At 42.5% G+C, this 16,313-nt stretch overlaps 1 protein-coding gene across 1 annotated transcript; it reads left to right on the forward strand.

Moving 5' to 3' along the window:
- Positions 1–1,694: 1,694 nt before the first annotated feature.
- On the forward strand, positions 1,695–9,774 carry TAGAP (T cell activation RhoGTPase activating protein). Its single transcript, XM_061207473.1, has 9 exons — positions 1,695–1,721; positions 1,809–1,862; positions 2,176–2,242; positions 3,517–3,683; positions 4,372–4,533; positions 5,008–5,117; positions 6,539–6,734; positions 7,716–7,830; positions 8,501–9,774. The coding sequence occupies exons 1-9, from the start codon at positions 1,695–1,697 to the stop codon at positions 9,772–9,774; spliced, it is 2,172 nt and encodes a 723-aa protein (XP_061063456.1).
- The last annotated feature ends 6,539 nt before the right edge of the window (positions 9,775–16,313 follow it).

A 16,313-nucleotide genomic window follows, 5' to 3' on the forward strand; every position in this document is an offset into this window, starting at 1 on the left:
CAATCTTTTGTGTCTGGCCTCTTTCGCTCAACATTATTTTGTGAGACCCAACCATATCGTTGAATGTAGTTATACACTGTTCATTCTTAGGGCTCTGTAAGACTCCACTGTGTGAATGTGTCACAATTTATGTCTCGATTCTATTGTCGAGGAACTTGAGTCATTTCATATATAGCCTTAAGCCATAGAAAAGACCAGCCTTCTCTCTCAACCAGAAGGCAGGATCCACAGATGAAATTCACCATCTCCTTTCTACTTTCGAATGGTCTGACCAAAGGAATTTTTTGTTTACCTCCCATGACAGAATTAGATCTAATCTGACTAAGACCTAAGTATTGAGTTAGGGAAAGAAGAGGTTAATATTTTGACAGCCTGCTCTGGTGGACTCTTCCTAATTCCAGACCTGGCTTTGGATGGTGACTATTTTTCAAAAGAGGCAGCATGTCTTGGGTTTCTTAGAGGGGCAACATCCCGCACCTAGAGGGTGCTTATCAATGTACAGTGACTGGTGAACAGAGGAGATGGTGGGTGGGAGGGGAGACAGCACCCAAACAGGATACCACAAAAAGGGCACCTGAAATGACCACTTTAGAAAATACAATGATGTTTACGTACGGAATAACACAATTTCTTATTCATACATCCCACCTATGACATTAATCAGAGCCTTCACCTATGGCCATATGTCATCTTTTCCACTCTTAGTAGTTTACAGATGTCTTGCTTTGAAGTGGAAGAAGAAGAAGAAGAAAAAAGAACCAGAGCTGCCCTAAAAGGAATGAGGAAGTGAGAGCTCTCCAGTGTCTGGCTGACTCTGTCCGGGTGACAGCCCGTGATGTTCTTTCCGGTCTCAGTGATATTCTGAATTTCCACCTGCCCGCCCCCTCTCCCTTATAACACAGAACATGTGAAGTTAGAGCAGTTCAGTCTCCTCACTGACAGTGGATTAGTAGGAGCTGAGTGTCTTGCTGTTTCTCCCATTTTCCACAGTTCACGGGAGGTAAAAGAACTCTGGGTGGAGGCCCTCGGAGGGTAAGTACCATAAATTAACATGACAAGACAGTAAGCTGCCTAGCGGGTCACTGGGCTTTAAGATCATATCCAACAGAAAATAGTGACACCGTGGAATATGCAACAAATAGTGTTATAAAGAATAAACACAGAAAGCTTTGCTTTAATGTGAAGCCTGCACTTTTGGGGTATAGGAATTCTGTACATGTTATCTTTGTTTTATGTCTGCTATAAGTAGCATCCTGGGAATACGTTTTTTCCTTTTCCGGTTAGATGAGAAAATCTGTGCAAAGCACTTAATACAGTGCCCTGACACACAGTGAGCTCTCCAAAAAAGAGCTTTAGTTGTTATTGTAATTGTTATTCAGGTTATCTCCTGATGGGAACGTAATAAATGAATAACAAAGTTTGGCATGATGAAGATATCAGGTTTAAAACATTTAGAAATAAGTGTGTTCAGATGTTGTGTTTAATAGCATAAGACATCTGGTAACATATAACTGACTTTAAATGAAAACTTTTCTAGCCAGTAGTTTCAAACTTTGTGTTTAATCAGAGTGGCACTGAAATTGGCCAATGCATTACGTGTATCCCTCCTAACTTTTTCCCATATGATTTCTCGTACACAGAGCCAAGGCCACACAGGAGCAAAGCTCATCATTGGACAGTCAGCCCAAACTCTAATGAAGTTGACAAGCAGCTGCCATGCTGTATGCGCCCTTCTTACATTTATTAATTCATGGTTTCTCATGGCAAGAGTCAAAGAGGTTTACCTAATTTAGTGTTTTCTCTTTTAGTCAAAAACACTAAATGCCAGTAATATGGAGACATTAATTGAATGTCGATCAGAGGTAAGAAAGCAATGTTTAAAACTTTTTATCTGCACTGTGAGATGGAAAACTTTATTTTAACTGAATATCATTTGTATTGTTTAGTTATCAGGATAGAAAATCAACATAATAAGTGTAGTAAATTAAAGACTAATATTAATTGAGATCTTCTATCATGATAAGCAGGACATTAGTATTGATTCTGGAAGACAGAAAAAATTAATGGACTATTGACTAGTTTTTGATATGAATAAAATGTTGAATGTATTTTGTGGGGAAAGACTGGGCAGATTTCTTCAGTCATTATTTTTAACTAAAATAAATCTATTTTTAGGGTGACACCAAGGAACATCCTCTGTTGGCATCATGTGAGAGCGAAGATAGTCTTTGCCAGCTAATTGGTAAGTTTTGAAAACATACTGATCTTTCATGTAGAGGTTCTTAGTTTGCCAAACCACAGTGCTTTACTAGGAATTTTTTTTTCAAAGTGTTCTTTTAAAGACCACAGAACATTAACACTTGCATGGCAGGGAGGCTCCAGCTCACTAGAGAGCAAGCACTCTGATAGAAAAGATCTTCCCTAAGCCAACCCCCCAGCTCTCCAGAGGGGTTTTAATGGAGTTACAGATCTCCTGGCATTTATGTTTTGACAATTAAAATGTGCATACATGTGAAAAATACACAGTTGCCTGTACCATTTTCGCCCTCCTCTAACGGAGAATGATTCTAAGAGCACATGAAGCAATTGTTACTAATCTCAAATCCCAAAGAACCCACCGTTCACTCAATTTTTTCCACAATTCATTGCATTATAATGTAACCCTGACCCAGTTCTCCTGAACTGTGAGGACAAGCCAGTTCTCTATCCATCCTCCTCCACTTGCCGGTATAAAAAGTATAGAAACATACGCCAATGCATTTAGAATATGTAGCTTTTATAATTAGAAAACAAAGGAGAAGGAAGGAGAGAGAAAACAGAGAAAGAAGGAAACTTGTTAGACGTTATACCCATTGCACACGTCTTCAGGATTTTGCAAGGATAAAATATCTTGGTAAGGTCTAGGTTCAAACCTTCCTGCAGCAATTTGTGCCCACCCTGCCCTAAAGCGTCCACTGGGAAAACCCTGCAGGTGACTGTAGACAGACTGCGTGGTGTAGCTCCCTCTAGTGGCGAGTGTTAGCATGGCCACAGAGGTTTGTTTAATGGCCCGCCCAGTGTAGAGCCTTCAAAATGGTCTTGAGCAAGTCACTTCCTCTTCCTATAAGTTTCATTTTCTTCACTAGTCAAAGGAAGAAATTAAAATAATCTATTTCACATCAGAAATATCCACCGTGGTTACTGAGGTCAATATGTTAAGATGGTTGTTTATGACCTGCTTAGTTAGGTTTTGCTCATTTTCTGCAGCAAACAGCTGGTAAAGTGTAAAAACAGGAAAGGTGGAGTCTTTGAGGAACCTTGGTGTTGCTGTTTAGGGGCTGGCTGCCCTGGTAACATTGTAGTTGTTTTTCAGGTTGATTTTTCTAGATTAAGATTCACACCCTTTGCTTCCTCGGTTTTTCAACATTATTTGTCCCACACGGCAAACCATAGATGACAATATCCATTGTCTTATCTGGATCCTTGCTTATCAATATTTTAATCTAATTTCTCTTTGCTTTGTTTTCTTGGCTGTAGAAATTAAGAAGAGAAAGAAGGTGTTGAACTGGCTCTTTCTCATGAGAAGGCTTTCTTCTTCATCAGATTTTTCTGGGGCTTCAGAGCCAGAATTGAAGTCATCCCTATTTGATCAGCCCTTGTCAGCTATCTGCAGTGACAACGACACACCCCCCAGACCCATTCAGGTAGGTGCACATTCACGCGTGAACCTACTTCAGTTTTCTGCCAACTGTGAAAAGTCCTCGGGAAATCTGAACGGCATTCTCATGCTAAACTTGTTGGGGCCGATCTTTAGGTTTTTCCCCACGTTTGGAAATGGTGTTCCCACTTAGGAATGCAGTCAGGAGAATACCTGGCTGCTTACATTCTAGAAATTAGTTGTATTTGCCACTGAGCTCAGGTTGATGGTCCCTCCATCCTTCTGACTTCATGGAGAGAAGAATGCTGAAAATGTGTAGTTTCTGAGAAATCAACAGACAGAGATTTATAGAGTTTATGATCAGAAATCCAATGTTTATATGGAATGACTTGAAAGGAGAGAGGCCTGAAATAGTTTTAGACTGTGCAAATTCCAGCTTTCACAATTTACCTCCTCTTAGAAAAACGGCAGGGCCGAGGGAGACAGTCGATAGCAACCAGACTGAAAGGAAAAACTGGCATTAGTAGTCTCTTGTTAAGACTGTCTTAGTATCCTGGAGAGCTAACTTTTACAGAGAGGATGTTTTATAACAGGTAAAGTTAGCTACTGTTCATGTCCACTATTTTAATTCTTTTTCTCCTACCAAAACATAGATTTTTCCTGTGTTAGTAGCAGCGAAGTGTGTCTTCAAACCAAGGGTAACCATTTCCTATTTCTATACCCCTTTCCTTTAGGATATTCTCACTATACTATGCCTTAAAGGCCCTTCCACTGAAGGAATATTCAGGAAAGCAGCCAACGAGAAAGCCCGTAAAGAGCTTAAGGAGGAGCTCAACTCCGGAGGCGTGGTGGATCTGAAAAGTCTCCCCGTGCACCTCTTGGCGGTGGTCTTTAAGGTGAGTTCACAGCATTGGTGCCAAATGACCTGCTGATGGGCTCTGACACATTGACACTCAGGAAATAAGATATGGGCTCTTTACCCTACAAAGCAAAGGAAACTGATCTTAGAGTTTAATTTTTTTAGCTAAGCCTTTATTTATTTGTATAAGCATCTCTGTTTCTGTGATCCCCGATTCCAACAGAAAGTGATGCATTAAATTCCCCCCAAACTTCTCTGAGGAAAAGCACTTGGATTGTCCCATGGCCGAGTCCATGCCCCTAAGTCTGGTGGTCCCTTGGATGATGGCCTTACTGCGCCTGTTGTTAGGAAGCTGCTGAGAGACATGTCAGGTGAGAGATTTCTCCAGGCTAATGAATGCAGGAAGGAAAGGGCGCAGCCTATGTAGGGGATGAGCACAGAGCCCCTGAGATTTGACAAACGAGGTGAAAGGATGGCAGCACATTGTGAAAGGTCCCCTGCCACCCTCCAGGACTTCCTGAGAAGTATCCCACTGAAGCTCCTGTCCTGCGACCTGTTTGAAGAGTGGATGGGCGCCCTGGAGAAGCAGAGTGAAGAGGACAGGATCGAGGCCCTGAAGCAGTAAGTTGCCAGCCTCGTGCCCGGAGGCCGGGCCCGCACGGTCTCCATCCTTTGAGTCTTCACATAACTGTCAGAGTGGTTTACGTATATTGCAGTGTTTATGGAGTTCGAGTGGAATTGTTCATCTACTCCCAGAATACAAATCTAGAGGTACCCTGGAAATTTTTAGAAAGTAGTTTTAGCCAAATGAAAGGAAGCACCTCTTCAAAAGATAGAAAGCGGACTTCAGTACTCACAAATCCCAAGAGGTGGGGAGTCTAAAAATATAAGTAGTTCAAGAAGGTATGGAACAGACTCATAGATGAAAGCCTCAAAGCAGGGTAACCAGCCAGGTGTAGGAATCTGGGGTCTCCTTAACCTGTACACTGATGTCGTGCAAAGCAACTATCCTCCCACAAAACATCCCTTAAAGCATAGTAAACAATCTGGAAGGGGTTGTTTGTTCATAAAATTCCATAGCGTATTTCATACTCTTGTAATTAACCAAACTGAAAACTATATAAAAACAAATTCCAACGACAGCAAAAACAATTCCATATATAAATGGAAGTGTGACCTGTTAGAGACTAGGAAAACTTAAACACCTAACGTTAAAATATCAGCGCTTTTGCCAAATCCTATGAAAGTCTGTCTATATATTATGATTGTCTCACATGGCTAAATATTTTCAATGAAATATTTATTGAATTGAAGACATTAGTGTGTCTGTCCCTACGATTATCACAATAAGTTTCTGCTTACAGACACAAAGCTCTTTCATAACAATATCTTCTTATGAGAAATGAACGATCCTTACGTTAGAGACACCATTTCATTTTTTGAAGCTATGAAGCTTTACAATTCTAATTTATTAGGAGTAGTGCCAATGTTGCCATTTAAGTGCTGCTGTCACAATTTTTATGAACATGCCCTTATAAACTGATTTAATCTCCATAAAGACTTCTCAGAATGGTATAAAAATGTGTCATCTTCATTTGATGAGCACAGTTTTAAAAAAGGCAAATGATTGTATTCTTTAAAAAAAAAATAGTCTTGCAGTGTTAGAAGCAGAAAGACATTCTACATGGCTAAATGGTTACTCAACAAAATGATTTTCAAAATGTATTAAACTATGTATTTTACTGCAGGAGTTAATATTTCGTAATTTAAGATCCATGTAAAGAATAAAGGGTCATGTTATTGGTGTCCTGATCATAAAGGCCAGTTTTTTTAGGGCTTCAGGATCTTGTGGTTAACTGATTCATTCCGTGTCAGTTGCCACTGGAAGTGTGTGAATGAACGTTTCACAATGTCTCTTGTGAAAATGAACCTTCCTCATTTTAAGCGAAGTCTGGGTTAGGCAGAAACTTTCAACTTGCTACACCCAAGCTAGACAGGCCGCGAGCCTCCCCTAAAACCAGCCTTCCCGAACTCCGTTCCAGGGTTGCAGATAAGCTCCCGCAGCCCAACCACCTGCTGCTCAAGCACCTGGTCTCCGTGCTCTACGTGATTAGCAAGAACTCCGAGGTCAACAAGATGGACGCCAGCAATCTCGCCATCTGCATCGGGCCCAACGTGCTGAGCCCGGAGAATGAGCAAGACCTGTCCTTCGAAGCCCGGAGAGACCTGAATGATAAGGTTTGTTTCTGTCTATTTCTGAGAAACTCATCGTCTGTTTGCAAAAGCCAAGCAATAAAATGCCTGTGAATTTCTCTGACTCAAGTCAAGATCACCGTGAAAATACGAAAGGCAAATGCTTTGGTCATAGTTCCATTCTCTTGGGTGTGTACATTGGATGAAACTGAGTGAAGCTAGGCCTGCGTCCTCTATCATCCTACGAGACAGAGGACAATTGATACCCATCTTTACATGACTGTGTCCCAGGATGGAAAGGCCCTTTAACTTTTCTCTCTTTCGTGCATCACACTCTGTCAGTTCAGCTACCAATTTGGGAAACTCCTTAAATGAAAATTTTTGTTGCTTTAATGTAATAGATTTTTTTTAATTCACAAGTTAAAAATGCATGTCTCAAAAATAATTTTCATATAGGTGATTGTTACCAATTTTCCGGATGCTCCTTTCAGACACATAAAGATCTCTCATGACCATTTTGGCACCTCCCTAACTGCTGACCCCCGCTATGTCCCCATTCTTTTTTTTTTTTTTAAAGATCTGTATTTTTTGGGCAGGGAGAAATGTGATATCAGTCAACACTAGGAACCTGAGTGAATGTACGTAATATGGCATAGTATTTTTTTTTAATTTATTTTTATTTTTGACTGGGTTGGGTCCTCGTCTCCGCGCGAGGGCCCCCTCCAGACACGGCAAGCGGGGGCCACTCCCCACCGCGGCCCGCGGGCCCCCCACCGTCGCAGCCGCCCCTGCCGCGGAGCACAGGCTCCAGACGTGCAGGCCCAGCAGCCGCGGCTCACGGGCCCAGCCGCTCCGCGGCACGTGGGACCCTCCCAGACCAGGGCCCGAACCCGTGTCCCCTGCATTGGCAGGCAGACTCCCAACCACTGCGCCACCAGGGAAGCCCCTATGTCCCCATTCTTAACCACCCTTCCTTTAAAAATAAAGATCTCGTTAAGCTGACAACCTGTTAACTTTTCCTCACAGGTTAAGACACTGGTGGAATTCCTCATCGATAACTGCTTTGAAATATTTGGGGAGAACATGCCAGGGCATTCCAGAATTGCTTCTGATGACTCCCTGGAACACACTGACAGTTCAGGTGTGGAAGGTGCTCTCAATTGATTCTGACTCTGGGGTCAAGTTCATGGCCACCTACCAGTCCAGACCAGTAATGTAAAGCATCCCTGGTATCTGAAGCAGAAGTTACCTTCACACATCACCAAATCAGAGTGGACTCCAGTCTGTAGGGAAGTCATTAAACACGGAACCTTTTCTCTCGAGTTTCCCTGCACTGTTTCCTCGGGCTGCAGACACTCATTCAGCTTCAGCCTGGAACCTTCCCCTTCCTCTTCTAAGTCATGAAGAACTGCTAATTTTACTAAGTAACTTTTAGCTAGAGGGTTGGGGTAAGAAACTTTTGTTTCCACACAGTGGAATATGGGTCTGTTAAAATGGGGATGGATCCAGTCAAAAGAGCCATCCAAAGGATCAGTTTTAAATTTAAGATCAATACATTTTCAGTGGAATGCTGTTTTCTCTCCTTTCTCATTTCCTCCCTCTCTCGCTTCATTTTCCTACTTATCTTCTCCACCTCAAAATAGTAGATATGGAAAGAAACAGAATTTTAATGTGGCCAGTTTCATACCAAGCCCCAAATTAGCATCACCAAATTCCCTAGCGCCATACTTGAAATAAGTAGGTGAAAGGTACTTAGGTTTATTTCTAAAAGTAACTGAACAAAAACTCAACTGTTTGTTAACCTCCCCCAGACGTGTCGACCCTGCAGAACGACTCGGCCTATGACAGCAACGACCCCGACCCTGACGCGGAGCCCAGCAGCGCCGGGGGGTCCCTGAGCAGATGGCCCCCAGGGTCCTCGGACCCGGCTGCCGGCCTGGAGCCCAGAGGCCCACCGCACCCTTGGGAGCCTGTCCTCAGCAGTGCGCCCAGACTGAAAGGCTCCCTCGGGCAACCAGACAGGAGGTACTCGGACCCCAGCACGGCGGCATCCTCGCAAGAGTGCCTTGAGGGCAGAAAAGCAAACCCGAAACTCACGCGAAGTGAGGATGACTTCACCGTGACCCAGGCGGCCCCTCGTTTTGCAAGTGAGGAACCCGAGGACCCGTTTCCAGAGGAGGTGTTTCCTGCAGCGGAAGGCAAAACCCGGAGGCCACGAGACCCGAGGGTGCAGAGCCCGGCTCAGGGTTTGGTGTCACCGTGCACACTGGCCCCCAAAGCCGCCTCCAGCGGCTCCCTGGACGTGCTCTCCGACAGCTCACGCCTGGCTTCTCCTTCCACTCCCAAAAGAAACTTCTTCACCAGACATCAGTCCTTCACAAAGACTGAGAAAAGTAAGCCCGACAGAGAAATAAAAAAACACTCCATGTCATTCTCCTTTGCCTCTCACCAAAAAGTGTCAACCAAAACCCGCAGCTCTGCTGTGGCTGCAAAATCCCAGGGCTGCACCAGAGACCAAGTAAAGAAAGGTCTTAAAAAAGAAAGCCAGCTCGCCGGCCGAATCGTCCAAGAGAACTTGTCTGACGTCCACGGCCAAACAGCTGTGGACTTTAACTCGGGGGCCCACTCCCTCTCGGTGGAGAACGTGTTCCAGCTGGTGGATCAGAGGAGCCCTGGCGGCCCCCCCTCTTACGAGGAGGCCATTCGGCACCAGGCCTTGGAGCTCGCCGCCTACGGGAGCCAAACAGTTGGCAGCATGAGGGCCAGGATGCTGAGCCTGGACGCCCGGCTACCCCCTCCTCTCCCTGTCCACCACGGAGGGGACTCAAGAAATACATGCAGTCAGGAGCCACTGGACGGGCCCCGACTGTGGCCCAGGACTGAGAGCTGGAAGCAGAGCAGGACTGTCTGTGCTTCTATAGACATGGCAGGACAGGTGACTGTCACCAGGAGACCTGAGCTGCATCGGCCGAGAACTGTGTCCGAGTCTCAGCAGAAGAACAAGCAGGCCCTCCTGGCCCGGCGGTGTAGTCAGCCCGTCTTTGATGCTGATCAGTTCCGATTCGCTAAGGAATCCTACATCTAGGATGTGGACCCGTCACCCAGACACAGCGCGTGGCACCTCTGTACACCCAAGGCTGTGTAAAGAGCTGCTCTGAGACTCTGTTTCCCCAAAAGTCGTGAATAAGCTCCTCTGGAAAGTTGTGTAGATACCTCCTGAGAGAGGACAGCTACCCAGCTCCTCAACGGCACTCAGGCAGTGTCTGTGCACCTGCATTTGTGCAACATGTAGCACGTGTATCAAATGCATTCTAGACAAGGCGTTGGGTGCGAAGAGGTCTACGTCGATGTGTGTATATATTTGTTTGTGAACTTGCGCTAAACTGCATGGTGTCCTCTGCCTCCTGGGGCATTTTTCTAGTGGTTAGGGTTTAAAAATGATCTTTTCTTTTTTTATGTTGCCTCAAACAGCGTGCCAATTTTCATATTTTCCACAAACTCCATTTAGGGGAAAATGTTTAAGTCTCTGTTAGAAGTTTCCTCTAGTAAGCAGCTTTGTGATAACTAGTCACCATAGTAAGATGAAAGAAACAGACAGCAAGGAATAGAGTTGTCAGTGTTTGGAGTTATCAAAGGCATTGCAAGCTCCAGTAAAAGAAAAAGTTGTTGTTAAAATGTATGAAAAATACTTCAATATGTCCTCTAATCATCTGATTCTAAATTTGGGTAAGTTAGTGAAAATGCATTACATTATGCATCATTAACTGATTTCTAGCACTTTGAGTTTCTTTGTAGTTCAATGGTGTCTTCTCCAGTAGTGTGGAGGAAATTACTTTATATGCATTGGCGGGCATATGTAAAACTTCAATATAATCTCACTACAATAAATTGCCTTCCTTACTTCAAAGTAAAAATGTTCATTCTTTATTGATATGTTGCCTCTTCTCCCTCAGTTCATAGAAACCCATCAAGAAAATCATTCACACATTGGTTCATTCAACAAGCATTTACTGAATATATATTCATTATTCTAGACTGATAGGCAGAGCAAGATGTGGATCTCATGTTTAAGAAAAAGAGACAATCCCTGTTCTCCAGAAATTTGCAAAACCCTCTTTAAGCCAAGTTTTTGGCAAACGGTCACTCAGAGGCCAGAAAATTTAGTATACAAATATAATATTTCCTGGTTTTAGTGAATTAAAGTTTTCAGTACTTTTAAAAACCTTATTTTTACGATGCTCAGTTTTCTTGATTGTTAGCAAACATAGTGGTAAAATGTCATAGATTAGAACTTTCATGCTCAATGATTAAGATATCTTGGAGATACTGGATTTGATTTTCCTTACTTTATCAATTTCTTTCATAAAACACTGCATGTTTTTGGTTTGTTAAAGAAGTATTTTTGTGTTGGCTAGCTACCAGATGCTGAAGACGTATCTTTTGAGAGGTGATTTATTAGCAATGTGGTATAAAGTTTAAAATGTTCTAACCCAGATTGCTCAAGGCATCATGTTCAGACCCATTAATATCATTTAAATACTTTATTAAGCACCACCGATAATACATAAATTTCAAGGGGCAGACACTCCCCTTCTGACCGCTGACTTAAGAAAAGCAATCCTTTTCCAGAACTGGACACTAATAGTGACAGTTACAGTCTTTAGCACCTATCAGTGCTGGGCACTGCACTAAGTATTTCAGGACTGAAAGAAAAATCCTCCATCATCTTTCTAGCAACTTCTCATCAAGAATCAGAGAGTTCTCATCAATAGATGACTAACACGATAAGCTAGGGAGCCTCCCATCTCTTCCACATTACCACTGACCTGACCTCCACGTGACCCAACTCAGACCACAAAAACTCTACCCCCATTTCCTTATTTTACCAAAGTAGGCATGAGACGGAAAGTCTTCTATTGCATGTAAGTAGTCCAGTTTGTTGACGAACATTTATGAGCTTCTTGTAGTCAAGAAGCTACTATATTTGAACAGTGGAAGAAAAGGTATGGTGATGATTTCGAATACTTCACAATGTGGTATTCCCACTTCTAACCATGGAGTCCACTAACCTTTTAAAATAGGAGAACCCAACCTGGTTCCCAAGCATGGTAGTCGGGTTGTCATAACAAAGTATCACAGACGAGTAGCTTAAACAACAGAAATGTTCAATCTCACAGTTCTAGAGCCTAGAACTGAAATCAAGGTGTCGACAGAGGGCCCACGCTTGCAGTGAGATTTGGGTGATATTTTAAAATGATACCATAGACAAGGACCCCAGAACACCACAGTTCTGTCTTCCGTGGACCGCCTAAAGACCACATAGTCACAAATGGGCCTGACACTCCAATGCAAGGTATATGGTAAAACCAGGTTGGAAGCCAAGGCCTAAGTGGAGGCTTCAACCTAAATCCAGGTCTGATCCCCAGCCCCCAAGCCCCAGGGCCTCCCCAGCACCCATTCGTTATCCTGCCTGGCCCAGCTTGGGAGTGATCCCGAATCTCTAACCAAGGGAAGAGGCAGGGAGGCACATACAGTTCATGTGCCTGTTGGTGAACAACCAACATTCATGTCCTGGAATCTGGCTGAACAGACTGGAATTTCTTCCTCTTGGGGAAGGTAGGAGGTTTTCTCTCCTCCTACCAAGAGAGAGAAGGTGGGTTTCCGAATGCCATTGCCAGCATCCCACATAGTACACTGATTACCTGCGATCATACACTGACCTCCACCCCAGCACCACTCGGGACTTGGTCCAGAACCTGTGTCTGTTAACCAAGCTGGGTGCTGGCCCTGGAGCTGAGCAAACCCGCGGTCACCTTGGAGCTCAAACCCAGCAAATATAACCTATGTTACCCTGGGGTCCTGGAGCATTGAAGTGGCAGCCATGGCTTGTATGCTAATAAAACAGATAATAGTTAATGGCCACAGTGCTTCCCACGGCCATGCATGAGAACACCTAAAGGGCGATCAACACTGTTTATCCTAACGCACTATTAAAAGAATAAATTCTAGCTGAAGTTTCCTGATTGTGATATCACCGAAAGGACCGCCAGTACATGCTTTCCTCCTGAAGGGTCAAGTAGATGGAAACCCACATCAGATGGGCTCTCACATATTTTGAGTTTCTTTTTTAACTGAATTATGTAAGATCTTAATGCTTTATCTGCAATGGGAGAATTACTGAGGAACCAGAGTATAAATATTATGCTAGAGACAAGAGTGAATCACTTTTTGGCAATATTTTAAATGTGGACTGAGGCCCTGCATCTTGCCCACTCCAGAGTACAATTAAATGTGAATGAGGAACCACCAATGAGATGAAGCTAACCTCCTCCTATTATAGGCTACCCAGAGGGACCATAGTGAGACCAACAAACCTGCAGAATGCAGTATCTTGCTGGAAAAAGGAAACGCAGAATGATTATATCTCTGTAGGAAAAGAAAGACAATGTGTTGGCACAAGAAAGAGTATGTGACCCATATTCACAGGGCCTGAGTCCACACCCCAGATGGGTTACCACGGATCAGGTACCAAACCGTCTGAGCATCAGTTTCTCCATCTGTAAAATGAAGATAGTCAGAGCACTGCATCAGTTATGGAATGCACCTCACAGCAAATCCCGATAACAGAGGCTTAAACAAGAAGGGGGCTGTGCTCCCTCTCTATTAAAAGAAGAACAGACGAGCAGTCCAGGGCTGACATGGCAGCTCGACAACATCCTCAGGCCCCAGTTCCTTCACATCCAGGGCCAGCTCCACCAGCATGTGACCCATGCAGTCACATAGGGCCCCATGCTTCCAAGGGCCCAGCGCCAGAGGTGATGCTCTGTTGCTGGCATTTTCCTTTGGTGCTGCCCCTGCAAATTGCGTAGCTAGTCTCATTCACACTTCCTAGCTTTCTGGTCCACCATCCTTTCTGTGAGCGTGATCTCCCTCCAGGCTTGCCCTCCAAATTCTAGGCAGGAATTTTCTAGCGCAATAATTTCTACCTACATTCATGTGGCCAGAATTTAGTCACATGGTTACTCTCACCTGGAGAGGGGTCTAGGAAATACAGTTTTTTGTAGGCACATTGCCTCCTCCGATAAAATCTGTAAGAAAGAAGAGAACAGTCGACATTGAGTAGGAACTATTAGCCCTTGACACAAAAATCAAATAAAAGAGATTGTGGATCTGGTATAACACATACTAATTTACTAGTTTAGTTGCTCTAATAATAGAAAGCAGGATAAAGTGCAGGTTATCTATTTAGTATAGAAAGACAACTGAAAATGTTGAATATGATTAGGGATAATATAAAGATAAGGCAGACAGTTATCTTGGAGTATTTCAATTATTCATATGCACATTGTGAGAATTTTATAATTATACAAGAGTAGTTTTAAGCAAAATAATTTAATAACAAATATGAATTGACCTCCTACAATATAAAAGATACTGTACTTATATGAGAAATTTACAGCCTACTAGAGAAATAAAACACCTCTGAAGGCAAAGGTCAGTTCCAAATGAGTGATAACATAAAGTGCTAGAGTTGAAGTGAATGATTGCTCCATAGTCCAATTAATTTTAGGATATGCTTCAAATTTAAAGGAGCTTTCTGTATGAAATTCCAAAGTCAGTAATGAAAGATTTCAGCCAATGTACAACGTTCAAAACAATCATGAGAAGTTCTAGGTAGGTATTCGTTTATGGGATTGGACCATATCATCTTTGAGAAGGAGATAGATAAGACTTCTTTTTTCCATCTTTGTTGAAAAGGGCATTTCCTATCCAAAATTGCTTTGGAAAAGACAAAGTACTAGATAAGGTAATGCTAATATGTGAGAGTTCATCATTTCAAAACAACATTTATATCATGTTACTTTCCAAAGCTCCCCAGTGGCTTCTTAATACTATTTTTATCAAGTTAAAAATCTCTAACCAACACCTCCCACTCAAGGCCCACCTTAATCTAGCCCTATCCTAGGAAACCAAACTTATTTCTTTCCTTAACTCTCCAGTGGCTTTCTACATAAATAATAATAATAGCAGTAGCTAATATGAAATATATATGTGTAGACTACTTTTCAGAACCTGAGAGATAGCTAAAGTGGTGTTCAGATGAAAATTCTTGTCCTTAAAAAATTATATTAATAAACAAAAATTAAAATGAGTGCCTTCAGCATACCATTCATGAAGTTAGAAAGGGAATAATAAAAATATAGTTGAAATTAATCATTTGGAAAACAGAAAAAGATTAGAACTGAAAAATAAAACCAAACTAGCTCTCTGAAAACAAACTTCTGCCTACCCTACGCAAGGAAAAGGGTGAAATCCAACCTACACAACATGAGAAATGATCATGGGAAATCACAACAAAGACTGGAAATTCAAAGAACCAAAGCCTTCCTTTGCTGAACTCTATGAAAATATGAATGAGATGATCAAGTTTCTAGGAAAACATAATTTACCAACCTAATTCCAGAAAAGAGAGAAAAGCTAAACAGATGTAATTCGTATAAGAAACAGAGAAAATTACAGATCGATCTTATGAATATCGATGCAAAAATTCCAAATAAAATATTGGGTTGGACAAAAAGTGCCTTTGGTCTTTAAGTAAAAATAAAAGACACATTTTTCACTTTCACCAAGAACTTTACAGAACAACATATTCACCCTTTTGTTCCACTACCTTCTGCCATTTTTCAGGCATCTTCATAATTCCATCTTCCCAAAACTTTTAATCTTTTTGAGCAAAGAACTGTTCCAGGTGCCTTTTACAGTCTTCCAGGGAATTGAAATCTTTTCCATTAAGAGAATTTTGTAAAGACCAAAATAAATGGAAATCCGAAGGTGCAGTGTCTAGTGAATACGGTGGATGAATCAGAACTTCCCAGCCAAGCTGTAAGAGTCTTTGCCTGGTCATCAAAGAAACATGCGGTCTTGCGTTATCCTGATGGGAAATTATGTGTTTTCTGCTGACTAATTCCGGACATTTTTCGTCTAGTGCTGCTTTTCAGTTGGTCTAATTGGGAGCAATACTTGCTGGAATCAATCGTTTGGTTTTCTGGAAGGAGCTCATAATAGAGGACTCCCTTCCAATCCCACCATATACACAACATCACCTTCTTTGGATGAAGACCGGCCTTTGCTGTGGTTGGTGGTGGTTCATTTCGCTTGTTCCACAATCTCTTCCGTTCCACATTATTGTACAGTACCCACTTTTCATCACCTGTCACAATTGGTTTTAAAAATGGAATGTTTTCCTTACATTTAAGTAGAGAATCGGATGTGGAAATACGGTCAAGAAGGTTTTTTTCTCTTAACTTATGTGGAACCCAAACATCAAAGTGATGAACATAACCAAGCTGGTGCAAATGATTTTCAGTTCTTGATTTGGATATTTTGAGTATGTCGACTATCTCCCGCGTGGTATAATGTTGATTGTTCTCAATTAATGTCTCGATTTGATCGTGTTCAACTTCAACTGGTCTACCCGACCGTGGAGCATCGTCCAGCAAGAAATCTCCAGCACGGAACTTCGCAAACCACTTTTGACACGTTCGATCAGTCACAGCACCTTCTCCATGCACTGCACAAATCTTTTTTTTTTTTTGCGTTTCAGTTGCGCTTTTACCTTTCTTG

This window comes from Eubalaena glacialis, chromosome 12, assembly GCF_028564815.1.
Source record: "Eubalaena glacialis isolate mEubGla1 chromosome 12, mEubGla1.1.hap2.+ XY, whole genome shotgun sequence".
In the NCBI taxonomy this organism is placed as follows: Eukaryota; Metazoa; Chordata; class Mammalia; order Artiodactyla; family Balaenidae; genus Eubalaena; species Eubalaena glacialis.

Bases quoted from the DNA above. Each gene is read 5' to 3' on its own strand.
- TAGAP (XM_061207473.1), top strand. From the start codon at position 1,695: ATGAAGTTGACAAGCAGCTGCCATGCT. The intron at 1,722-1,808 runs GTATGCGCCCTT...TTTCTCTTTTAG, and splicing joins TGACAAGCAGCTGCCATGCT to TCAAAAACACTAAATGCCAG. The intron at 4,534-5,007 runs GTGAGTTCACAG...GCCACCCTCCAG, and splicing joins TCTTGGCGGTGGTCTTTAAG to GACTTCCTGAGAAGTATCCC.